Here is a 26,477-nt window from a genome sequence, read left to right on the forward strand (position 1 = left end):
GCCCTGTAGTGCTGCGGAGCGCTACAGCATCCGGCAAAAATAGAAGCTCTGCGTATCTGCTCCTGAGGGCTGCGGATCGCCGGAGTCGGAACACAGCTGTAACGCATTCAGTGGAAATACACTCATTGACTTTAATGGAAAAATATTGACTCTGCCGCCGTGCCGGAGCCGTAACGCAGCCGTTACGCATCTGGTGGAAATTGGGGGTAATCTTACGCAGACTCTGGCTTGCGCTCTGGTTTGCGAGGTAAACGAGCGATCATGTGATGTGTTTTGATTAGCGCAAGAAAGATGCGACAATGGATGCTGAGTAGGTGTAATGGAGGCTTGCCTCTGGCGATTAGGTTTTGGTTGCACCAGCAACTAAAGCAAAGTCTGAGGTGTGGAAAAGTTTTGACCATGTTTATAATGAGAATAATGATGCACCATCAGTGAGCGCAGGAACGCGCTGAAGCCATCTACAGTGGATTCAATCATTTTCCTCCACAAAAACATGTAGGCTTAGCCTAATCTCTGAGTAAAGGCTTTTCAAATGATAACTAAATATTCATTGAGTCTTAAATGCATAATGTGGACAGAGTATATATACGCTAGTGTTGGAATTATTCTTTTATTAAATGTCAGCTGCTAGTGGCGAAGCAAATCCGATGGAGCCTTTATCTTAATTTCGTTATTGCCAAATACCCATCTTAATTTAAAATTATCTTAATCTCTAAATTTATCTTAATTTAATTTGTTAAAAAAGACTCGTTTTTATTGGTGTGTTGGCCTATTTATAGGCTAAATGAACCTTTGCCTATTTAGAGTGCTGAGATGTTAAGATGTTACAGAGGACTTATTTTATTTCTTTATTCCAACTTCCAAGTGGCCTAGTCTACGTTGGTTAAGAATAAATTATGTTAAAACATGTATAAATTACTTATTCTTGACAAAAGGCAAAAGAGCTGTGTGTGAGCGCACATTTGAATAATGTCGGGCTGTAAAAGGGTTCGGGCTTTTAAAAAGCTGTCAATCAAAATGTACTTGTTACAACTCTACTTTATTCATCTTCGAAACACAAATTAAGATATTTTTATAAAATCCGAAATATTTCGTACCCTTTATTGACAGCAGTGTTGCTTAGATGTCAAGAGTACCACGACGCATGCACATGTATTCTTTTGCTCATAAACAAGGCGCAACACATGCGTGTTCTACATCAAGCAGCAGCACACGCAGGTGTCATGGTACTCTCGTTAATCTCGTTGTTTTCTTTGCACACAAAAAGTATTCTCACAGCTTCGTAAAATTACAGTTGAATCACTGATGTCACATGGACAAATTTGAACGATGTCCTTACTACGTTTCTGGGTCTGGGAACATTTCAGTTACATTGCATTCTATGGAGGGACAGAAAGATTTCAGATTTCATCAAAAATATCTTAATTTGTGATGCAAAGATGAATGAAGGTTTTACAAGTAATTGTTGACATAATTTTCATTTTTGGGTGAACTATTCCTTTAACACAGAAGCTAGCAGCCAAAGCCCTCTCATTTCAGTCTCATCAAATGTGTATATATATATATTAGGGGTGTAACGGTACGCAAAAATCACGGTTTGGTACGTACCTCGGTTTTAAAGTCACGGTTCGGTTCTTTTTCGGTACAGTAAGGGAAAGAAATGCAAACATTAAACTGCACGTTGTTTATTACTATATACTTTTTTTAACAATTTGTTTACACTTTTTTAAAATACGTTTTAATAAAATAAATATTAAAATATAATTTATAATAAAATAAAAAAAAGAATAAGAAATAAAATACTGCTGTAAAGTTCTCCACTAAATAAAATACTCTCAGTCTCAAACCAATATCATATAATAAAATATAATGAAAAATATAAATAAATAACTATGATTACAGTGCAGCATTACCAATCCCAGCTTGTAGGCCTGCTCATATTTAAAAAAATATATAACTTTTCCAAAGTGTAAAATGCAGCATCAACAGTTTCAGTTTTTAGACTTGCTCAGATTTCGTTATTGCGTTGGCTCGATCGGAATTAAGAGCAAAGGTCTGTTTAAATGCCGACGGGAGCTGCGTTTGAATTGCAATCGTTTTTTTCCTAGTTGTAGTGGTGTTCACACTCGTGTGATGCCTTTTGAAAACGTACTCGGTTACTAAACGTAACCTCGGTTCTCTCTAGAAGAGCGAACGAGTACTGCGTCTTAGCTAAGACGCTACGGGAAAAGTCTCTTTTCACGAAATACTGAAGCAAAAAATTATCCTTAATTTTGTATTTTTGTAAAGCGCATTTGCTGCAGTACACAGCCATAGGCGAGACGGCTCGTTCACTTATTGGCTTGTTTTGCGGCAACTGCACAGCCTATCGAGCGCAGGCTGATGCAACATCAGACCAATAAGGGCGCTTCGCGCCCTTCTTGCCACTTCCCGCCGAAACGGGTGTGGCCCAACCTATAAAAGGAGCTCGAAAAGGCTGACTCACCTGATTTATTTAATCGCCGAAGCAAACCAGAGTGAATCGTACGCACGGCAGAGAACGCAGTACTCGTTCCCTCTTCTAGAGAGAACCGAGGTTAAGTTTAGTAACCGAGTACGTTCTCTTACGAGAGCTCTCTCGTACTGCGTCTTAGCTAAGACGCTACGGGAACCCAATGTAAAACGCCGTGCGCGCAGGGATCACACCAATAAACCTGAAGCAACGCCCAGGATTTACAGTGCACAGTCACCTGAGGGACTCACAGAGAGTCCAGGACAGAAAGGGGGGAAAGCCCTCCGTCCCATATCTAGCAGCATCCGTAGATGCGGCGATATGACATCACACCAATATGATATGACCAATGTGGCAATGCGGGTCTTACGCAATACTGCCCATATAACAGTCGGCAGCGCATAGTGCTCGTGAACTCAGAATTCCCCTCAGGGCCCTGATTCGACTATACCGACAGCAGCCTTGCTTGCAAGGCGGGAACCTCCAGTTTATAGAACCTGATAAATGTAGACGGCGAGGCCCAACCTGCCGTCATACATTTATCCTGCAAGGAGATCCCAGTAGACCACGCCCACGACTAGGCGACGCCTCTTGTGGAGTGTGCTCTGACGCCCAACGGGCACTGAAGGCCCCTGGAAGCGTAAGCTAACGCTATGGCGTCAACTATCCATCTGGATAGAGTCTGTCTCGAAACAGCCATTCCCTTGGAACGTCCACCGAACGAGACAAACAGCTGCTCCGTCTGCCGAAAGGCAGCAGAGCGATACACATAAGCTCTTAAAGCCCTGACAGGGCAAAGAAGACTCGAGTCTCTATCCTCTCCTGACACCGGCAGGGCAGACAGGGCAATAACCTGAGCCCGAAACGGTGTGTTGAGGGATTTCGGCACATAACCGTGCCTAGGTTTGAGTATGACCCTTGAGTCATTGGGCCCAAACTCCAAGCACGACTGGCTCACCGAGAGTGCGTGCAAATCACCCACACGCTTCACCGAAGCGAGAGCCAACAAGAATACTGTCTTGAACGACAGATGCTGAAGGCTAACCGATTGGATAGGCTCAAAAGGGGGACCCTTCAAGGCCTCCAAAACCGCCGCAAGGTCCCACATAGGGACTGACGGAGGTCTGGGAGGATTCAGCCTCCTAGCTCCTCTGGGGAACCGGATGACTAAATCATTCCTTCCTATTGACTGACCGAGCGCCGTTTCAGAAAACGCCGCGATGGCCGCCACATAAACTTTGAGCGTGGATGGGGCTCTGCCCTTATCCAACAGCTCCTGTGGGAAGGAGAGGACCTCCGTCACCTCACAACTAAGGGGTGAATAACCTCGAGCTGTGCACCAGCTGAAGAACACCGACCACTTCGAGGCATACAGATGTCGTGTCGACGGAGCTCTAGCCTGAGTGATGGTATTTAGCACTCACACTGCGAGATCAGCGGGTAACCGTTGAGCGCCCACACATGGAGGGACCACAACTCCGGTTGAGGGTGCCAAATCGAGCCCCTGGCCTGCGAGAGGAGGTCCCTCCTCAACGGTACTGGCCACGGGGCGACATCTGCTAACTGCATCAAATCTGGGAACCATGGTTGGTTCTTCCAAAGAGGCGCTACAAGCAGTAATGAACATCTCGTTTCTCTCACCCGTTCTATCACCTGCGGAAGGAGGGAGACGGGAGGGAAAGCATAAAGCGGGCAGCACGGCCATTTCCGTGACAGCGCGCTTTCGTTCTTGGAAAAGAATGCGGGGCAGTGAGCATTTTCGTGGGACGCGAATAGAGGTCCACCTCCTCCCTGCCAAATCTCTCCCACAACAGCCGGACTGTTTGCGGGTTTAGAGACCATTCACCCGTAGAAACATTGCCTCTGGACAGCCTGTCTGGACCCAGATTCTGTAGCCCAGGCACATGCACTGCCCTCAGTGAACGCACGTTGCGCTGAGCCCAAACCAGGAGGCGTTCCGTCAGCCTGCACAGGTTTCGAGACCCAAGACCGCCCTGGCGATTTATGTAGGACACCACAGACATGTTGTCCGAACGGACTAAGACGTGGTGATCCTTGATTTGGGGACAAAAGCGCATCAGCGTATTCTCCACTGCCAGCATTTCCAGACAGTTGATATGATGGAGCTTTTCCCGTTCTGACCATAGGCCAAAGGACGGTCTGCCCTCGAGTCCCCAGGCTTACACCTGATCGGTACCAGCTGTTCGCTGTCCAAGGTGCCAGAGCTGCAACACAGCTCTGATTGACCTTGAAACACAGGCTCTACAGCCCCTTTGCTCAACAGTTTTGATATTTCGGCCCGAAGTATGTGTGCTACTTCTGTTTTGACCGTAGTTTCGACGCGCGCTGAAAAGCGCGGAGGGCGTCGAGAAAACTGTAGCGAGTAGCCTCTCTTTATAATGCCTAGCACCCAATCCGAAACCCCTGGAAGCGCTGACCATGCATCTGCATGAATGGCTAAGGGCTGGATGCGAAGCGCGCTCTGTTGACTGGGCAACGGCGGCGCTCGGGTGTGCTGCGCATTTGAGGCGGGGAGCGCGCTGAACACAGCGGGCAGATCGCTCCTCCTCGACCCCGTCCCGGCGCTTAACCGACTGGGGGAAGGCTGAGCAGGTCCCGTGGGACTCCATATGTCTGCGAGTAACTGTGGGCTGCATGTGTGCACATTTACCACTTTCAACTCGCTGTCTGCCTGTGCAGAATGTACGTGCACGGGCCTCGTTTTTACAGAAGCCCCGCGCCGTATGTGACATAGTGTATGTGGGCACTGGGAAGTGGGAACGTTTACTATGCGGCGCGCTCGACCGATCTGTGTCGATCTTATGTGCGCGAGCCCTGTGTGCAGGGCTGTGCTTACATGTGGAGATGGGCACTAAGGAGTGGGCATCGTCACTGCATTTATAGCACCATCGGCCGTGGCCGGACGAACGTGCACGGGTTTCGTTTTTACAGAAACCACATGACGCGTGTGACAGTAATTGTGGGCACTGAGGGGTGGGCACGCTTACTATGCAGTGTGCGCGATCGACTTGAGTCGTATTTATGGGTGCAGGCCCTGTGTGCAGGGCTGTGCTTACATGTGGAGATGGGCACTGAGGAGTGGGCATCGTCACTACATTTATAGCACCATCGGCCGTGGCCGGAACACCAGAAAAAACACTCTATTCGTGAAACATCTGGGTAGCCGTGATAACGGCTTTTGTGTGCAGGCAAGCGGGCACTCGTGCAGGCTTGCACATTGCAGAAGACACTGAGGCAGTCACAACTCTTGGAACTGCAACAGCGGCGCGCTTGGGTGAGAGCTCGGCCGCAGCGGAACTCGAACACCGGCGCTTTCCTAGCAGTGCTAGGATGCTTTCAGGGCTTCTGGCTTCACCGCAATCCTTTGCCGCAGCTCCCGTGGCGCGGGGCGACGGCTTGAAGAGCGAGAACGGGGTCTCGTGCTGCGTTGCTGACGCTGTCGCGATGACGCAGCAGGAGGCGGTGGGCGTGACTGAGAGCTCTGTGGGGCCGGTCTAGAGCGGCTAGCTGCAGAACCGGAGCGCTTCGGTAAGAAGTGCTTGAACGCCTGCGAAGCATTCTGGTCCTCGGCGAATCTCTCCACAAACTCGTTGACGGATGATCCGAAGAGGCCAACAGGAGTTAGCGGCGCGTCAAGGAACGCAGCGCGCTCAGACTCCTTGATGTCAGAAAGCGTCAGCCACAAATGCCTCTCAGCCACCGTAGCGGAAGCCATAACCCGTCCCATGGCCTGTGCAGCAGACTTAGTAGCGCGGAGGGAGAGATCCGAAGCACTCCTCAGATCCGCGAGACAGATCGCTTCTGGTCCCATCTCATCCAGCTTGCGGAGGAGATCGCCCTGGAAAATCTGCAGCGTAGCCATGGTGTGTAGCGCAGACGCAGCCTGCCCAGCAGCAGAGAAGACGTCATGCGGCAGGCTTTGGATGGCAACGCCGGCGTTTCTGCTGCGTGCCAGAAGAGTGGCGAACACACACAGGATATATATGGATACAAAGGATATAAAGGATATAGGCGCCGGATAGCGCAGCAGGAACGGTAGTGGAAGGCGGCGATGCCAGCAGCTTCAGAATGGCTCGTCCCGCTGATATGCTTTCTCAGACGGCGCTTGCTTCCTCCGTGATCCAGCAATGCGTGAGCTTCGCTGAAGAGATGAAAAATCAGGTGAGTCAGCCTTTTCGAGCTCTTTTTATAGGTTGGGCCACACCCGTTTCGGCGGGAAGTGGCAAGAAGGGCGCGAAGCCATGTTGGTCTGATGTTGCATCAGCCTGCGCTCGATAGGCTGTGCAGTTGCCGCAGAACAAGCCAATGAGCGAACGAGCCGTCTCTCCTATGGCTGTGTACTGCTGCAAATGCGCTTTACAAAAATACAAAATTAAGGATAATTTTTTGCTTCAGTATTTCGTGAAAAGAGACTTTTCCCGTAGCATCTTAGCTAAGACGCAGTACGAGAGAGCTCTCGTAAGAGAACCTTAGGCCGGTGACACACTGGCATATTGCACCTGTCAAACATAGTCTATTTTGCCATCAATACTGTTGACGGTGTCCTTTATCAGTAGGCTTTATATTTATGCTCAACATGAAGTATAGATATTGTTGTCGTGAAGACAAGATCCTGGTCTGTCGGCGATCTCCCTCTATGTCACCTACAGTAGCAGCAGCGCGCCAGCACCGCGTCAGGCACGATTTTGGTGTTTAAAGACACAGAAAACGCAAAGCAACTGACACGCAGCAGAAACGCACACTCACGCCACGCAGCCAGTGTAGGCCGGTGACACACTGGCTGCGTGGCGTTTCTGCTGCGTGCCAGAAGAGTGGCGGCTGCTTCGCGTTTTCTGTGTCTTTACACACCTTAAAGTGGCATGCTGGCGCGCTGCTGCTGCTGTAGGTGACATAGAGGGAGGCCACCAAAAAACCAAGCTCTTGTCTTCATGACAACAATATAAACTTTTTTTACACACCTACTGATAGGACACCGTCAACAGTATTGACGGCAAAATAGACTATGTTTGACAGGTGCAATATTTGAAAATCGATAATGACAAAATGACTTATAAACATATTTTCCTATTATATTTTGCCTGGAAACGCTTCCAACACGCTTCCGTGTCACGTGAAAAATCGGCGTCGGTTCTATTTCCTGCATGCACGCGTTTTCCGCGAGGCTCGAGCCGGGCCTGAGACACGCGTCTCACGCAGGCAGTCTGCAAGCTCTAACCTGTTAACATGGGAGCCGAATTAAAAACGGTCACACCACGCAGCTGAGATGCTTGCGCCAAGCATCCATTGTGTCGCCGGCCTTAGAATCAGCTGCGGTGCGGGATTTGCGCTGAACGCGGAGACTTCCGCCACTTAGTATGTTTTCGTTTGGAAACACGAAAATGTACCTATGTTCTGCAAACAAAATATTGCATTCGGTCATTCGGTACACACGTGCACCGTACCGAAAGCCCTGTACTGAAACGGTCCGGTACGAATACACGTACCGTTACACCCCTAATATATATATATATATATATATATATATATATATATATATATATATATATACACACACACACACATTTATTTAAACAATACAGAGTTTTAAGGGAGCATTGCGTAGGTTCTGAAATTTCTAACCGTTACTGACACCAGTGGCCGTTAGAGGAACTGCAGCCAGTCTCATGCTCGTTCTCAGTGCGCACGCTCTTTTTTTTTTTTTTTTTACTTACAAGGAGTGTCTGTGGGTGTCTGAATTGTGCTGGAGGCTGGTCGCTTCTTTCCATCCGCAGAGTCCATTTGAAAACACTATTGCCGCTGCTTACTATAATGGCTGGCGTGCCGTACGGTTGTAAGCCCAAGTAGACGAGAACGCGCATGACGTCACATTTTGTGAATTTTTGCGCCAATTTGGGCCCGACTCCTCCACACATAATTGAGCCTACAGGCTGATAGAGGCAACCGTGGTGGACAGTCGAGGTGTCATTCTTTTTTTTACATCATGGTTGGCTCATACATGTACAAATGAAAACTCTATCTTAAAGATTTTTTTTTTAAGTAAAAACCTCCACATAGCTCCTTTAAAGCAGCTTCACAGTAATAAACAAGAAAATTACAGTGTTAACGTAAAAATAATAATAATAATATATATTTGAAGCTGATATATCGTTAAATAAATAAATACGTTTTCTTTGTTGATGGGCATGATACCTTGCTGATTTTATTTTATTTTTTATCACTCAACAGGTCCATTATGACTTTGGCTTGAGAAACATCTTGTCTGTTTTGAGAACTCTGGGTGCTGTGAAGAGATCCAACCCAACTGAGCCAGAAAAGACTGTGGTCATGAGAGTTCTGCGTGACATGAACCTCTCCAAACTGGTGACTATGACTGATCCAAATCTGTTTGGAAATAACACTTTGAAGTAATAATATATAATAAATGTTTTAGTGTGTCACAGATATTTTCAGCAGCTGACTCTATTCCTGCCTCTCCCTCCATACAGGTAGATGAAGATGAGCCCCTGTTCATGAGTCTGATAAACGACTTGTTTCCGGGCATTCAGTTGGATAAAGCCGGTTATCCTGACCTGGAAGCTTCTATCACCAAACAAGCTGAAGAAGCTGGATTGATTGCGCACCCACCATGGATTCTTAAACTTGTGCAGCTATATGAGACACAGAGAGTGAGACATGGTTAGACATTATCCATTTTATTTCTATTAAAGTTATACGAATGAATTCTGTCATATGTCCATGGCTATAGGCATGCATAGATTTTTTGAAGTGGACAATCCTGTCCTCATTCCATATATTTGTTCTCTGTGTGTAGGTATGATGACTCTTGGTCCCAGTGGGACAGGAAAGACCACATGTATCCACACTCTAATGAAAGCAATGACAGAATGTGGAAATCCACACAAAGAAATGAGGATGAATCCCAAAGCTATTACTGCCTCCCAGATGTTTGGCACATTGGATGTGGCCACAAATGACTGGACAGATGGTGTCTTCTCTACACTGTGGAGGAAAACTTTAAAGTCCAAAAAGGTGAAAGAGTTGCATTAACAAGCAACTTAGGTAAATTAATGACATGCTTATGTAACCTTTAACTTTGACTCTATTGGCAATATCCAAAGCGACTTATTCTTTTTTTTTTACCAGCATATTATACTTCTTGATTGCAGTTAATAATTGTCAGTAAATGACCTGCTGCTCATGACTTTTCACTAGTAAGTACGTAAAATTCCAATTAAATTACCTAATGGTAAAACATTTCACAGGGAGAACACATATGGATTGTTCTTGATGGTCCAGTCGATGCTATCTGGATTGAAAATCTTAACTCCGTCTTGGACGACAACAAAACCCTGACCCTGGCAAATGGAGACCGAATACCAATGGCTCCCAACTGCAAGGTGGTATTTGAGCCACACAACATTGACAATGCATCTCCTGCCACTGTGTCCCGCAATGGAATGGTCTTCATGAGCTCCTCTGTTCTGGAATGGCCACCAATATTGCAGGCATGGCTGCAAAAGATCCCAGCAACACAGGCTGAAGTGCTACTGGCCTCCTTCAACTCTGTCTATCAGGTGACAGCTAGACGTGTGCAGTATTTCACATGCCCTCTGATACATATATTACTGGAGTACAGCTTACCTGTTATAACAAGAATATTTAGTTACATTTTGAGAGGTATGGTATCTAGTGATATAAATTGGGTAAAATATCAATATAAAAATGGATCAATACGATGCTTGTAAACCATTTAAGCTATTAAGTGGTTTATGAATATGAAAAGCTCTATTGATTTTTTTTGACATTGCCTAGGGAAAGGTAAGAGAGGATTTTGTTTTGAAAAGCTCTTACTGAATATTGACTGTTTTCCACAGGATTTGATGACTTTTGTCTGCACTGCCGTTTCCCCCAAAATGCAGCTGCTTGAGTGCATGTACATCAAGCAAACAATTGATTTATTACAGGTAAACTGTGATGCACTGTCACAATCATTTCCATTTTTCATGAAAAGAAAGCTTAAGCAGCTTAATTAATTAATATACACTATCAGTTAGAATTTAAGACGCACTAAATCAGTTTAAAAAAAATAGAGTGCTCTTGAGCTATAATCTTTACAAATGGTGGCTACTCCACCCTAAGAAGCTCAAATATAAAATGGTTCTGATTTGTTCAACACAGGGCCTGTTGCCAGCTGTTGAAGAGAAACACCTAACAGCAGCTCACATCAAACGTCTCTTCATATTTGCTGTGATGTGGTCTGTTGGTGCTTTGCTGGAATTGGATGATCGAGCCAAGATGGAGGTATTCCTTAAACAGCACAATGCCAAGTTGGACTTGCCCACCACACAGGGGGACCAGACCATCTTTGAGTTTATGGTCAGTGCAACTGGAGAGTGGAATCTCTGGTCTACAAGGGTAAGACCATTATTTGTTAAGTACAATATTATGTATAGTTTAAAAGCCACTTGTGATCTTTTATTGTAACATTATTCAGTGCATTTGTAAGTTGCCATTTTTAAACATACCTTTTAATTGCGATGTCATTAGGTGCCAGAGTATCACTATCCCAAGGACTCAGTTCCTGACTATGCCTCCATTCTCGTACCCAATGTTGACAATATACGGACGGACTTCCTGATGCAAACCATTATGAAGCAAGGCAAAGCTGTCCTGCTCATTGGTGAACAGGGAACAGCCAAGACAGTCATGATCAAGGTAAATGTGTGTTTCATTTAATCAATGCTGTTATCAGATGAATAATATTTTGTTTTATATAATTTTTAAGATAAATATTTACACCTGTTGCACCATGATCAGGCACAACTACGTCCGGCGTAGACAATGCACGTTCACACCGACACATTCTTCCATAGTTATAGATCTATCTGAGACAATGTTTTTAAATCTAAAGTCTCCCTGCACATTCCCATGACAGATTTAATCAATGTTAAGTAAAATATAATTAATGTAATACAATGCTTCTCTCTAGAGTTATTTTTTTATAGCTGACTATCAAGTTTATGTAGGTTACAATGAATGTCTTGTGTTTTACTGGTGTCTATGTGGCAAAAAAAACACGTTTATATTTTCTATTTTGTGAAAATATTTAAAAGCGAAATTTGAAACCTGACCATTTATTTCTGATTAAAAGTAATAAAGCACAAAACTTATTGCGATTATTGGATGGCAGATTACAAATAATCAATGGAATTAAGCATTTCCAAGCATTTACACCGTCCTTCCAAGCAAGATGACGAATGGTTCAGTTTCTTTTAAAAATCCCAGTTCATATGTATTGTTTTACTGCATAATGCTGTACAGAAATATATTTTGTATTCAATACTGTCGGCAGTGTGGTAGGCTACACTTCGCGATTGATATCGCTTATCCTGCCCAAAAAGACAAGACCATAAACATTACAGTTCACATCTGCAATAAGAATTAACTCACAGACATGAATCCTAAAAATGAATAATGTGCAAGAAAATCATGACTTTTCACTTTACACCTACCTCTGACTAGGCGTAAGATTTAGTCTCAGGCGTAACACTGCGCAGAGATGGTGCAAAGGTGTATAAATTCTACGCATGTCTTATAGCACATTTTATGTCCAGCCTAGCCTTACAACCAGGTGTACGTCCAGTGCAACCAGCCCCTGGTGAATTCTTCACACTGAAATTAATTCTGACAAAACTATGTAATCCAAACCACAGGGCTACATGAGCAAGTATGACCCGGAAACGCATTTGAGCAAAAGCCTAAACTTCTCCTCTGCCACTCTGCCTGGCATGTTCCAGCAGACTATTGAGAGTTACATAGACAAACGCATGGGCACCACCTATGGACCTCCAGGCGGGAGGAAGATGACTGTCTTTGTTGACGACATCAACATGCCAGTTATCAATGAGTGGGGTGATCAGGTAAGCAGTCACATGCTCCTTTGTTACTTAATTTTCCAAAAATCTATCCCTTTGGTTAATTTCTCTGAGCACACAAAATATTACATAGGTGACCTCAACAGACATGGACTGTAGTTTTGGATTTTAATTTTGTGGGGTTTGTCAAATAACAAGGCATTATTAATAAATGTACCCCCTCGGTAGAAATCTCGTTCCGGGGGTACATAATCTGGACTGAAAGGGCACTACAGCCCCCCTGTGCACGCCACTTGGCGACAGCACTCCATAGCATCCTTTTTTTCTTTGACTGAGCCTCTTGTTTTTTTGTTTACCACTCAGATCACTAACGAAATTGTTCGCCAGCTGATGGTGCAGAGAGGTTTCTACAGCCTGGAACGATCTGGGGAATTCATCAGTGTAGTCGACTTGTATCTGGTGGCTGCCATGATCCACCCTGGTGGTGGCCGCAATGATATCCCCCAACGACTCAAACGCCAGTTCTGTGTGTTTAACTGCACTCTACCATCCAACTCCTCCATAGATAAAATATTCCAAACGTTGGCCAGTGGTTATTTTTGCTCAGAAAGAGGCTTCACGGAAGAGGTGTGCTCTCTAGCTGCCACCCTGGTCCCCACCACCAGGAGAGTGTGGCAAGCGGTCAAAGCTAAGGTACTGCCATCATAATATGATCAAAAGAGGAATTGCTTATTGAACATGGAATGTAGGGCTGGAAATCTGTAGTCTCTTCCAAATTTGATTCTTTTAAAACATGCATGCAATGAGTCACAGCACACAGTGGTCCAAATAATTAGAAAATGGTGCCCTCTTTTGGTCAGTATGCTTTGAAGTAAACTGAGCTGCATTAATAATGTTCAGCTCTTGCAGTATAGCTTTGTTATCACAGGAGTAAATTACATTTTAAAATATATTTCTTAAAAATTATTATTTCAAAGTGTAATTATATTTCCCAATATTACTGTGTTTACTGCATCTTTGATCAAATAAATGCAGCCTCGGTGATCAGAAGAGAATTCTTTCAAAAACATAGACCAACTCTTACCAACTCCAAATTTGAAATAATGTATATTAATAAAATAATGATATTAAGTTAATACTGTTTTCAGATGCTGCCTTCTCCTGCAAAGTTCCACTACATTTTTAACCTGCGTGATCTGAGCAGGATATGGCAGGGGATTCTCACCGTGGGATCAGAAGTATGTAAGACACCTCAACTGCTGACATCTCTTTTCCGCCATGAGTGCACACGGGTCATCGCTGACCGTTTCATTGATCAGAAGGACAGAGAGACCTTCGATACTATTTTGGAAAGGGTGTGTCAACTAAATCCTTACAGGCTTCAAGACAAATTTAAGAAAAGAATCATATATTTACATTTTACAATGTACATTCACATGTAGATAAATATCTTCTGATTTCTCTACTGTTCTAAAGATCACAGTACAGGATCATGGTCCTGGCATTGCAGAGCAGGGGTCAACGGAAGCTTATTTTGTGGACTTCCTGCGGGATGCTCCAGAAATGACGGGAGATGAACCTGAAGATGCTGAGGCAGAAACCCCAAAGATTTATGAGCCCATTCCCTCCTTCAAGGCCCTATCAGATCGCCTGTCCATGTTTCAGCAACAGTATAATGAAACTGTTAGAGGAGCAGCCATGGATCTGGTCTTCTTTGAGGTTAGTGGGACATAAATTATAATGCTGAAAAATGGAAAATGTTATGTAGAGTGGGCAGTACTCTTGACATGCCGCAGTTATTGATTTCCTGCGACATACATTTCTGTCAGGACCACTATCGTCAAAGATGACTGACAATCAGCATACAGTTCTGTTCTGGGCAAGAACTCCCTGCACATCCATGCAGCCTAGCATGGATGAGAGCAGGGAGAGTAGCGATAACCCCCCAGGGTAAACAGAACAGAGCCAACATAAATATATTGCAGATATAGTTAAAGTTCAATTATTTTATTTACAAATTTTAGAATTAGTGTGATTCAAATGAGAATCAGAAGGCTGAATCCTGACTGACAAGAAGAGGAGCTGGGGATGGAGGAGGTTAATAAGCTATTTAGCAACATGAAAACTGCTGATGATACTGAGTAGGGCTGTGTATCATCAAGAATCTGGCGATACAATATGAATCACGATACAGGGGTTGCGATACGGTATGTTGCGATGTATTGCGATACTGTAAGCATGGATATTTCTTATTTTAGGAATAGGATATATTTTTAGGAAAGCTGGCATTAGGAACACACCACCAAATGAATACCTTAGCAAAAAAAATTACAAATAATAATAAAATAAATAAAAATTGTTTAACCAGAACACACTGGGATTTGCATTTGCAATAATCAGTCCCTGTAACATTCAGCATTATTGAAACACTTTTTGTGCAGTACGAATTTATATATTTATTTATTTTTTAAATATCAATATTCTGTTTTTGAGAATCGGTACAGTATCGGCAAACAAAATATTGCGATACTCACGTGTATCGATATTTTCTTGCACCCCCTAATATTGAGGGACCTTATATATGAATGCTTAGTTAGGTGTCGTACTCCTATAGGTAGATGGGGATCAGCTTAGAGTCAGCTGATGCAAGCTTGACTAACATGACCTGCCAGAACTAATGCTACGGTTGATTTATAATACTTATTAGGAATATGCTTATTCATTTCCTGAACGAATGAGTTCATTTATTTATTTGATCTCACATTGAATTTTGTACACTCTCACAGGATGCCATGATCCATTTGATGAAAATCTCTAGGATAATCCGGACGGCTCGTGGTAATGCACTACTGGTTGGAGTCGGGGGTTCTGGGAAACAGAGCCTCACTCGACTTTCATCCTTCATTGCTGGATACCAGAGCTTTCAGATTACACTGACACGGTGAGCAAATTTTAATTGATTTTAAATTGGATGGGTTTATTTCTCATTGTTGTCATAAGGGCCTATCACACCCTGTGTAAACTGAATGCTCGGTTAATTTGTTTAATTGTTTTACAGTCCTCTTCCCAGAGTTAAAAGCAGGGTTTAGAATGATGATAAAAAAGTGGGAAAGGTCTAATAGTGTATTGGGACACAGTACTGATACTTTCTATTAGTGATTTAAATTGAGTTCAGTGAATGTTGTATCAACTGATAAAAATATTTAACATAATTTATTCCTTTACAGAACATACAATGTGAGTAATCTAATTGAGGACCTGAAAGCCCTGTATAGAATCGCCGGTTTGGAAGGGAAGGGCGTGACCTTCATCTTCACGGACAATGACATCAAGGATGAAGCTTTTTTGGAGTACATGAACAACGTTCTGGCATCGGGAGAAGTCTCAAACCTTTTTGCTCGAGACGAGGTAGATGAGATCACCCAAAGTCTTATTCCCGCTATGAAGAAGGATTTCCCACGCTGCCCACCCACCATCGACAACCTCTACAACTACTTCCTGTCCAGGGTGCGCAGTAACCTTCATGTTGCTCTTTGCTTCTCTCCGGTGGGTGAAAAACTGCGTTCCCGTGCCCTGAAGTTCCCCGGCCTCATCTCGGGCTGCACTGTGGACTGGTTCCAGCGTTGGCCACGGGATGCTTTAGTAGCTGTGGCTCACCATTTCCTCTCCAACTATTCACTGCGCTGTTCAGATGAGGTGAAGAAGAGTGTGGTAGAAACTATGGGAACATTCCAAGACATGGTGGCAGAGATCTGCACCGAGTATTTCCAGCGCTTCAGGCGTCAGACCTATGTGACACCCAAATCTTACTTGATGTTTATTAAAGGATACCAGATGATTTACTCAGAAAAAATTGATCATGTGGGGATGCTTGCAGAGCGAATGAACACAGGTTTGCAATTACATCAGAATTTTGTTGTTGTTGTACTTTCCCATAGTTTCCCATACAGCCAAAAAAAATGTTTTATATATATATAATATATATATATATGAAAGTGAAAAAGTGACATGACATTCAGCCAAGTATGGTGACCCATACTCAGAATTCGTGCTCTGCATTTTAACCCATCCAAAGTGCACAGCAGTGAACACACACCCGGGCAGCCATTTATGCTGCGGCGCCCAGGGAACAGTTGGGGGTTCGGTGCCTTACTCAAGGGCACTTAAGTCATGGTATTGCCGGCCCGAGACTTGAACCAACACACCTAGAAGTCAAACTCTTTAACCACTAGGCCATGACTCGACTATATATATATATATTTCAAATGATAAAAAATAGCCTAAATATGTATTTTGCTAAAATATGTTTTAAATTTATAAATATATATTTTTAAAAGCATTTAAAAATAAGTTTTGCTCTCTATATATTTCAGTCCAAGAAAATGCATTTACATATGCCACATTTGAAGAAAAATTTTAGCTAGTGCACGTGTGAACATATAACACATTTGAATAAACTTCAGCAAGGATCATAAGTTAAAATGCTACAAAAAACATTATTGCAATAATAAAAATATTAAACATTTAATCATTTTAATTCTGATGATTAAAAAAAAATTATCTCTAGTAGGCCACTACATTTGTATTTAGCCTAAATGTAGGCTACTGTAAGATTGAAAATGTATTTTATTGCCTCAAAAATACATTCAGAAATATATTTTGGTATATTCCATATACTCATATTTTATATTTAATTTTTGTATATAGTATATGTAACATATATTTCAAATATTTATCATATAAATGTGTTCCTGTAGCTCAATTGGTAGAGCATTGCACTATCAAGCGTAAGGTTGGGGGTTCGATTCCCCGAGAACACATGATAGGTAAAAATTGATAGCCTGAATGCACTGTAAGTCGCTTTGGATAAAAGCGTCTGCTAAATGCATAAAAATATATATATATACATATATATAAACACACACACACAAAAGGGTGGAAATACTCTCAGCTTGGTATCTTTAGCATTAGCATGTAGTCTTGGAATGGGAAACGCATTTTACTAATGACAAGGTCACATGTTTGAAAATGACACTCTAAACTCTTTCATCTCACTGCAGGTCTTGAGCGTCTCATGGAGGCCGAACAGTCTGTTAATGAGCTTCGTGCTGAGCTGAGAGATAAGGAGAAGGTGTTGGAGGTGGCAAACAAGAAAGCAGAAGAAGTTTTGCTGGAGGTCACAGCCAAGGCACAAGCTGCGGAAAAGGTGAAGGCTCAGGTCCAGAAGGTGAAAGATAAAGCCCAGGCGATTGTGGATGAGATAGAGGGGGACAAGAAGGTGGCTGAGTCCAAACTTGAGGCGGCTAAACCAGCATTAGAGGCAGCTGAGGGTGCGCTAAAGGTAGATGTCTGGATGATGCTAAATCACCTCTGAAACACAATTTAGTCAAATGTTTTGTATTTCATGTTGGCTTGAAGCTTAAATCTTTATACCATGTGTGATTTCTAGACCATAAAACCCGCTGATATCGCAACGGTGCGTAAACTGGGAAAGCCTCCACATCTGATTATGCGGATCATGGACTGCGTGCTGCTGCTGTTCCAGCGACGGGTGGATGTGGTCACCATGGACCCCGAGAGACCCTGTGTGAAACCTTCATGGAGTGAAGCTCTTAAATTGATGAACAACTCTGGATTCCTCGGCATGCTGTTGAACTTTAACAAAGTCAGACAGCACTGTGATACTAATCAAATATACTTTTATAAAAAATCTTTTTAAAATGTATTTCAGGGTTTATATTATATTCAGGATAAGCACTAATTATGAAAACCCTGTTCTCATATTGCACTCATGTACCACTAATAGTATCTCTTCATCTCTCCAAGTTATTAGTTCCATCCATATGGAGCTCCATGAATTGTTTGTGACTGTTATTTGAACACTTTATATCAGTTTAAGTGGAAACCCCCATATATTTTTATTGTGCATTATTAATGCATACTTTCTGCTATTCACTCTGTCAGTGACAGAGTGCCCTTTGGGATGTGGGTCAGTGGTTGCTGGAGAATGCATCTGTTCAGACTACGTAAACAGGATTATAGTGTCCAAGTAATGATCCAAGTTTAGAGCAGACTTAGGCCAGTATGACAGAATATGCAGCCTTCAAAGTCAGATAGTTAGCACAGTCACAGTGGAATCGACACTAGGACAGAAATAAATAGGAGATTAAGTCTCTGTCTGACTTTATTTGACCTTTGGATTTGCCTGTCTCTTTGGTGGAGTGATTTAATTTTTTGTCATTAATGAAATCATCATGGTTACCAATGAAATTCTTTGTTGTATTCTGTTTTAACAATGCAACAGCATCACATTTTCTTGACATGCTTGTTATCCTTTAAAGGACACTATAACAGAGGAGATGGTTGAACTGCTCACTCCATATCTGTCGATGGAAGACTATAACCTAGAAACAGCTAAGAGGACCTGTGGTAATGTAGCAGGCCTCTGTTCCTGGACTGAAGCAATGGTGGAATTCTTCGGCATCAATAAGGAAGTGCTGCCCCTAAAGGTGATGTCATGATGTCTCACTTACCCTTTGTGCTTAAAGGAAATAATCAATCTAAGTGTCTTAACTCTCACTTTTGATCAGTTTAATGCATGCTTACTGAGTAAAACTATTAATCTATTTTAAAAAAATGTGTTACACCTCTTAGTAAATTTATTTACATACTTTATATGTGTATCACAGGCTAACTTAAAGCTTCAAGAAGCTCGATTGACTGTAGCACAGGACGAACTAACAAAGGCTCAAGAACAACTGGACTCGAAGCAGAGAGAACTGGATGAGGCTCAGGTGTGATATGTGAAATACTGTATAATGTGGTGGGAGGAGCAAACAACAGACACAGTGGGCGTGGCGTCAGGCCTCGGAGAGGCTTTTATTAACAGAAAATAAAGCAAAACGGGATAAAAGTGGCGAAAGGGGAAAAGTGTCCAAAACAAACAGGGGATCTGGTGTCCTCGTCGTTCTGTGGGGTTTGTGTGGGTCGGGCAGGGTTCATGGAGGAAGGGTCCAGGTAAGGGGTGGAGTCCGGCGGCCGCACGTGCTCTCCTCTTCGGTCCAGGGCGCGAGGGGCGGCGGCTTCTTCTAGCGACCGCATCCTTCTCGTTGGCCACAGTGCTTGCAGGGGATGGATGGCCCGGCATCCTGGCCTGCCGGCTGTGTAAACGTGTGCGGTTCTCGTCCTTATCGCGGGTCCGGCAGCTCATGTCTCTGGTGGTGCGGGAGTCCCTCAACGCACCCTTCCTGGACCCACGAGGACACCAGTGTGCATGCACGGGGAAGAGACTGCTCTCTCGAGGAGAGCCGCGTTGGGCTTTTAAACAGCGGCGGTGATGAGGCTCCATTTCCTTCAGGTGTGCCCTATCACACGCCGCCAGCCCTGGCTCATCCAGCGCCCCTCCTCTCTCACACAACCACTCCTGTCGGGATCCTGGTGAAGGGCGGCGATTTAGGACGGAGTGCCCATGATAATCAGGGAGGAGGCAGCTGACTCGTCACAATAACCAAGAATTGGGTCTATTTAAAAAAAAAAAAAATGTTATACATATTTTCTTTACTAGATCTCAAACGAGACTTCTTCTGCAGATACAGGCAGAACAGCGCTTTAAATTCTCTGGTTGAAGATAGAATTTATGAGTGCTAAGTATATACTTAACACTAATGTTTGGATTTGCATTTGTAATTTTTATTAAGTTTTCAACCAAAATTTAAGTTTATATGAATTTACAAAGTTTTATAATCCATTTTTGCACAGGCAATGTATGATGCTGCCATGAAGGAGAAGCAAGACCTGATGGATGATGCTGAGGCATGCAAGAGGAAAATGTCCAATGCCGTGGCACTTATAGATGGACTTGGTGGAGAAAAGGTTTGAAAATTCTTTGCAGAATTTGGATTGGATTAAATGAGAGCTACTCTACAGATGTTTGATTGCAAGGCTTGAAAATGACACTCCTTGAAAACATCCAAAAAGGTGATCTGTGAATGTGCTTGCGTCTGCCTTAGATTCGCTGGACAGAGAGCAGTGCTCAGTTCACGAGACAAATCAAAGATTTGGTGGGGGATGTTTTACTGGCCACTGGATTTCTATCCTATGCTGGGCCTTTCAACCAGGAGTATCGCAGTCTTCTTCTACAGCAGTGGAAGAAAGAGATGAACACCTGCCGCATTCCTTACAGCGAGGTACATCCTGAGTCTTTTTCATTTAATATTTCAACAGCAACAACTTATTATTTCTTCAAGCTTGTATGAGATGTTTTTACAGTTCATGACTCTTATAAAATGAATCTCATGATTTCCTGCACAGAACCTGAATTTGATCAGTATGCTGGTGGACAATGCAACTATAGGAGAATGGAACCTGCAGGGTCTCCCCAACGATGACCTGTCCATTCAGAATGGCATCATCGTAACAAAAGCTTCTCGTTATCCTCTACTCATCGATCCGCAGGGCCAGGGCAAGATCTGGATTAAGAACCGTGAAAATAATAATGAGCTACAGGTATTGATTTGATGTTTTAATCTAATTTTAAAGTTTGATTATATTATCATTAGTGTTATTATCAGTGTAATTAAATCATTCAGTGTAGCAACTTTGAAAAAAAGTAGTGGGATTTAGCAAAAAAAATTAATAAAAATTAAATTAAGCACCCCCTCCCAATCAGGTGACATCTCTTAACAACAAATATTTCCGAACTCACCTGGAAGACTGTCTGTCTCTGGGCAGACCTTTGCTCTTAGAGGATGTCGGGGAAGAGCTTGATCCAGTGCTGGATAATATTCTGGAAAAGAACTTCATAAAATCTGGAAAAACTTCTAAAGTAAGTTATGTGACTTCAAGAATCAGTTCTATAATTTTTCTTTTACATTTCTAAACTTAATGTGATACAAGACAGATGCCCGGTGTCAAAATTCTCTGGGCTTTAGTAAACCAAGCTAAGACATTTTCTTTTGTGTTAGGTAAAAGTCGGGGACAAAGAAGTGGATGTAATGGATACATTTACTTTGTACATCACAACTAAACTAGCCAACCCTGCATACAGCCCAGAGATCAATGCTAAGACAGCAGTGGTGGATTTTACAGTTACCATGAAGGGTTTGGAGGACCAGTTACTTGGCAGAGTCATTCTCATAGAGAAAAAGGTGAGTCTGAGACTGTGTTATTTTAGTATCATAATATATTATTATAGTTTTTATTTAAATTTTGAATTAATTTTATATTTTTATATTTTTCACTTCAATTTTTTTTCAACGTTTTAGTCCTTTTATTGTAATTTTTGGGGGAGTTTCTATGTAATTTTTTATTTTATTTTTTTTTTATTATTATTTTATTTATGCAGATTTTTTACATACATAATACAAACAATACAAAAATAAACAAACACAAACAGCCAGCAATCGCACATAATATAAAAAGGAAAAGGTATACATATACGTGTCCATTCACTGAGCAGATGCCCTACAACGTCCACCGATTAAGTCACGGAAGCCTGTACCTGAGGGGAGTGAGGTACTCAGTGAGGATAAAAAATAAATAGAATAAAAAATATATATAAAAAAGAATAAATTAGGTCCCAGTTTGTGGGCTCTTCTTCCTGATGTAATCTATGAAAGGGCCCCAGATCTTCTTGAATTTATCTAGAGAGTTAGACATAGAAAACCGTATTTCTTCAAGGTATAAACAGGAAACCATATCATTAAGCCACCACTTGAAACAAGGAGGGGAAGCTGATTTCCACTCCTTTAGGATAACTCGTTTTGCGATGGTCATACCAAACATGAGGGCTTGTTGTAAAGCAGAAGGAAGAGCCAAAGAATCGTTGGAGCAGCCCAATATCACTAAGAGACAGTCAGGAGCCAGTTGTCTATTATAAACAGCACTGTACAAACTGAAAATGTCAACCCAGAATCTAGTGAGCTTAGAGCAGGACCAGAAAAGATGCCCAAGAGTTCCCTCAGCTGATTTGCATTTATCACAAGTTGGGGAAACAGCAGGAAAAAATTTATTCAGTCTAGTCTTGGAATAGTGCAACCTATGAACTACTTTAAACTGGATAAGCTGAAGTCGAGCATTAATAGAGCATGATTTTATCCTGTTTAAACCTATCGCCCATAACTCATCAGATATAGCTTCGCCAGTGTCCTTGATCCACGCCTCTTTAATATGGAGAGATGGGGTTGCCACAACGAAGAGATTAACCAACCGAGAGACCAAATGTTTGGAGGTGGGAAGGGTGGTCATTATATCAAAAAAGTCATGTTGCATGGGGGTCGCATTTAGAGGAGAAGAAGTATGCTTGACAAAATTCCTAATTTGTAGATAACGAAAAAATTGATTAGTAGAGAGTTTAAATTTAGCCTGGAGTTGGGCAAAAGAAGCAAAGTGATTATCAATGTAGAGATCTCTGATAGTAGTTATACCTTTATTTGACCACTGCATAAAACCAGCATCCATCATACCAGGCTTGAAACAGGGGTTCTGACATATGGGGGCATGAATTGACTTTTCTGGGAGGTTCAGAATTACCTTGATTTGCTTTAAAATTTTTATAGAGTTGCAGAGTAAGAAATTATTCCATAACGATTTAATTTTAATATCAGGTTTTGAGAATAAAATGGCTGACAAGGAGGCACCAGTAAGTGACACAGCATTACTAAGCTCAATCTCAGGCCATCTAGGGCCGGGACCGCACACCTCTGACCCCACAGCCATGGAGTGATTCCAGAAAACCCATGCTCTGGCGTTACAGGCCCAGTAGTAATGCCGAAAGACAGGCAAGCCTAAACCACCCTCCTCCGTGGACTTCTGTAAGTGGGCCTTTGAAATACGGGCAGGCTTGGAGGCCCAGACGAAGGGCATGATAATAGAGTCTAACGTCTTGAAAAAGGAAGAAGTGAGGAAGATGGGCACATTCTGAAATAAATAAGTACATTTTGGGAGCACAACCATTTTAACAATGTTGACACGGCCAATCAATGAGAGGGGGAGAAGTTTCCACTTATCTATCATACACTTAAGCCTGCCAATCAGATCCATAAAATTAAGTTTAAAAAGAAGTTTTGGATTTCTGGGGATGTTAATCCCCAGGTAAGAAAAATGTTCATGGGATACTCTAAAGGGCAGATTATGAAGAAAAATTGAATCAAGACCATTAGATAAAGGCATAAGAACAGATTTCTCCCAGTTTATAGTAAATCCAGAGAGTCGTCCAAAGCCATCTATCAGATTAAGAAGGGGTGAAAGGGATGTTTTTACATCTGAAAGGGTCAGAATTATATCATCTGCGTATAGACCAATGGTGCACTCGGATGTGCCGCACCTTATGCCGGAAATTTGGGGGTTGACTCTAATGGCAATGGCCAGCGGCTCAAGAGCTAAAGCAAAGAGCATTGGAGAGAGGCAGCAGCCCTGCCTGGTGCCACGGTGTAATGGGAACGGTGGAGATCTTTCATGGTTGGTTAGAACAGAAGATTGGGGAGCAGCATAAAGCATTTTTAATAAATTCATAAATTTCGACCCAAATCCAAATTTGTCAAGTGCAGCGAACATATATTTCCATTCCACCTGATCAAAGGCCTGCTGGGCATCAAGAGAGATCACAGCAGAGTGGGGCAGTTTAGTTGAATACATTAAATTAAGCAAACACCTTGTGTTTGAAAAGGAAAATCTATCGGGAATGAAACCTGATTGATCAGGATGAATTAAAGTGGCAATGTATTTTTTTAACCGGTTGGACAGGACTTTAGCTATAATTTTTTGGTCGGAGTTAAGAAGGAATAGGGGACGATACGAAGAGACATTTGTTTCGTCTCTGTCCTTTTTTAATAGGACACAGATGTGGGCGTCGTAGAGAGTATGGGGGAAAGTACCCTTTTTCACTGAGCAATTGACCATCCGCAGTAGGAGTGGGGCAATAACGTCTATGTGTGTCTTGTAAAATTCTATCCCGAACCCATCTGGACCGCATGCTTTGCCACCGGGAAAAGAACGAATAGCGTTTCTGATCTCCTCCAGTGTAAATTCAGATTCCAATTCTAGTCTTGCAAACTCAGAAAGAACTGGAATGTTTAGAGTATGAAGAAAATTGGCAATATCTGTATCCGTGGCAATAGATCTGGAAATATATAGCTGGCTATAAAAACTAAAAAATCTGTCGTTAATCTGCTTGTGGTCAGTTAATAGCTGACCGGTGGAGGAGGAAATTTTATGTATTGCCCTATCAGAAATGACGCCCTTCAGTTGCCTAGCGAGCAATTTATCAGCCTTATCACCCAACTCGAAGTGCTTCTGCTTTAGTTTGCGAATATAGTTCCCAACCTGCTCACCCAGAATATGGTTGTATTTGTATTTCACTTTCAAAATAGAGCTAAGAGTATCTTCAGAGCCTGAGTTTTGATATTCCTTCTCCAGTTTAGCTAGTTCAGCCTCAATATCAGTGCGATGCCTGATCCTGGCCCTTTTGCGAGAAGACTGATATGAGATGATGCGCCCTCTTATCACGGCTTTAAACGACTCCCACAAAGTAGAATCAGAGACAGCGCCGTTGTCATTAGTGAGCATAAAATCAACAATTTTGGTTGATATATAGGCCCTGAACGTGTCATCCAGATATAGAGAAGGGTTGAATTTCCAGCTATATTTAGGGGCATAAAGTTTAAAGTCAATCACCAATGAAAGGGGCGCATGGTCGGAAATTAAGATACTGTGGTAAGTTGAGCTTATTACATTTGAAATAAGTCTGGAGTCAACCAGCATATAATCAATTCTAGTGAAACTGCCATGCACAAGAAAATTTCTTTTCTAGGGGGTGCTGGTGTCTCCATATGTCAACCAAATCTAAAGAATTGGCAAGGTTATTGAGAACAGAGACCGATTTCAATAATGGGGCCACGGATGAGGAGGACCTATCCAATAGCGGATCAAAATAGCAATCAAAGTCGCCGCCGATAATTATGTTGAAATCATTGTATTCTGTGACAAGGTTGAATATTTTACAGAAAAAATCGGGGTTATCGAAATTTGGGGCATAAATGTTTAAGAGGACTAAAGGGACTAAGTTAACCGTACCCGTAACAAGTATGAACCTCCCACCTGGATCGGTAGTCTGGGATTTGAATACAAATGGGATGGTTCTGCGAACAAGAATGGCAACCCCCCTCGCCTTGGAGGAAAAGGTGGACTGGTACACCTGTGACACCCACGCAGATCTTAAGCGCCTCTGCTCTGAAGGCTGAATATGGGTCTCCTGTAAAAATACAATATCAGACGACAGGGACTTCAAATGTGAAAATACTTTACCTCGTTTAAGAGCCCTGCCCATACCCCTACAATTCCAAGTGGTAAAAGTGATGTGACTCATCCCTGATCTAAGTGAATATATGACATATATCTATGTGGAGGGACATAGGATGAAGTTGGACACGTGACATACAAAGGGCTGGCAAAACAAAACATAATAAAAAAACAGATAAAGAAAAACAAATAAAAACCCCAAAAGACCCAAACCCGCTAAAAGAACTAAGCGGTACATCCCACTAGCTAACAAGGAGGCAGCCGGGTAACAGAGCCCGCCAACTTACACACCAAAAAAGTGCGCATCTCCAACACATTAACAAATGGTTAAATTGCACCCACAAACAGTACTCAGTAAGCGATATTCAGAACACACGCTTGGTGAGATGAAAATAACAAGAGGAAGGGTATAAACGGTGCAGCATAGAACATCAAACTTAAGAAAATAAGAAGAAAATACCACTGAGAAGTGTATATATATGAAAAGATAAGCGCATAAATTAATAAACATAGCTGGGAGTGTCAATCAGTAAAATCGAAGGTAAAAAAATAAAAATAAAATTATAGTAACAATATTAAAAAATATATAAATCATGACAAAAAAAAAAAAAAAAAAAAAGAATGAAATTGTCCCAGACTCCCAGATATAGATTTGTGTACCCAAAAAAGACACTGTGTGAAACGCTATTTAAATACATGACGTTACTATGCTGCATCAACAACCAACTGAAAGTAAAAGTTAAACCTGAACCTTTATCAAAACGTGGAATAAGAAAATATCCAGAGCAAGAAAA

General features: G+C 42.5%; 1 protein-coding gene across 2 annotated transcripts in view; it reads left to right on the forward strand.

Moving 5' to 3' along the window:
- LOC132116281 (dynein axonemal heavy chain 5-like) overlaps positions 1–26,477 on the forward strand; it is a 62,588-nt gene that overhangs the window by 21,814 nt on the left and 14,297 nt on the right. For both annotated transcript variants that reach the window (XM_059525048.1, XM_059525049.1), the window contains exons 45-66: positions 8,738–8,872; positions 8,998–9,187; positions 9,324–9,541; positions 9,775–10,086; positions 10,387–10,476; positions 10,691–10,927; positions 11,060–11,227; positions 12,226–12,432; positions 12,751–13,080; positions 13,536–13,742; positions 13,864–14,106; positions 15,174–15,328; positions 15,615–16,279; positions 17,448–17,728; positions 17,837–18,052; positions 18,729–18,896; positions 19,077–19,181; positions 20,146–20,259; positions 20,397–20,573; positions 20,698–20,892; positions 21,056–21,211; positions 21,351–21,533. In XM_059525048.1, the coding sequence (XP_059381031.1) occupies positions 8,738–8,872; positions 8,998–9,187; positions 9,324–9,541; positions 9,775–10,086; positions 10,387–10,476; positions 10,691–10,927; positions 11,060–11,227; positions 12,226–12,432; positions 12,751–13,080; positions 13,536–13,742; positions 13,864–14,106; positions 15,174–15,328; positions 15,615–16,279; positions 17,448–17,728; positions 17,837–18,052; positions 18,729–18,896; positions 19,077–19,181; positions 20,146–20,259; positions 20,397–20,573; positions 20,698–20,892; positions 21,056–21,211; positions 21,351–21,533 (4,752 nt within the window). The remainder of the gene's footprint in view (positions 1–8,737; positions 8,873–8,997; positions 9,188–9,323; positions 9,542–9,774; positions 10,087–10,386; positions 10,477–10,690; positions 10,928–11,059; positions 11,228–12,225; positions 12,433–12,750; positions 13,081–13,535; positions 13,743–13,863; positions 14,107–15,173; positions 15,329–15,614; positions 16,280–17,447; positions 17,729–17,836; positions 18,053–18,728; positions 18,897–19,076; positions 19,182–20,145; positions 20,260–20,396; positions 20,574–20,697; positions 20,893–21,055; positions 21,212–21,350; positions 21,534–26,477) is intronic.

Source organism: Carassius carassius, chromosome 35 (assembly GCF_963082965.1).
Source record: "Carassius carassius chromosome 35, fCarCar2.1, whole genome shotgun sequence".
In the NCBI taxonomy this organism is placed as follows: domain Eukaryota; kingdom Metazoa; phylum Chordata; class Actinopteri; order Cypriniformes; family Cyprinidae; genus Carassius; species Carassius carassius.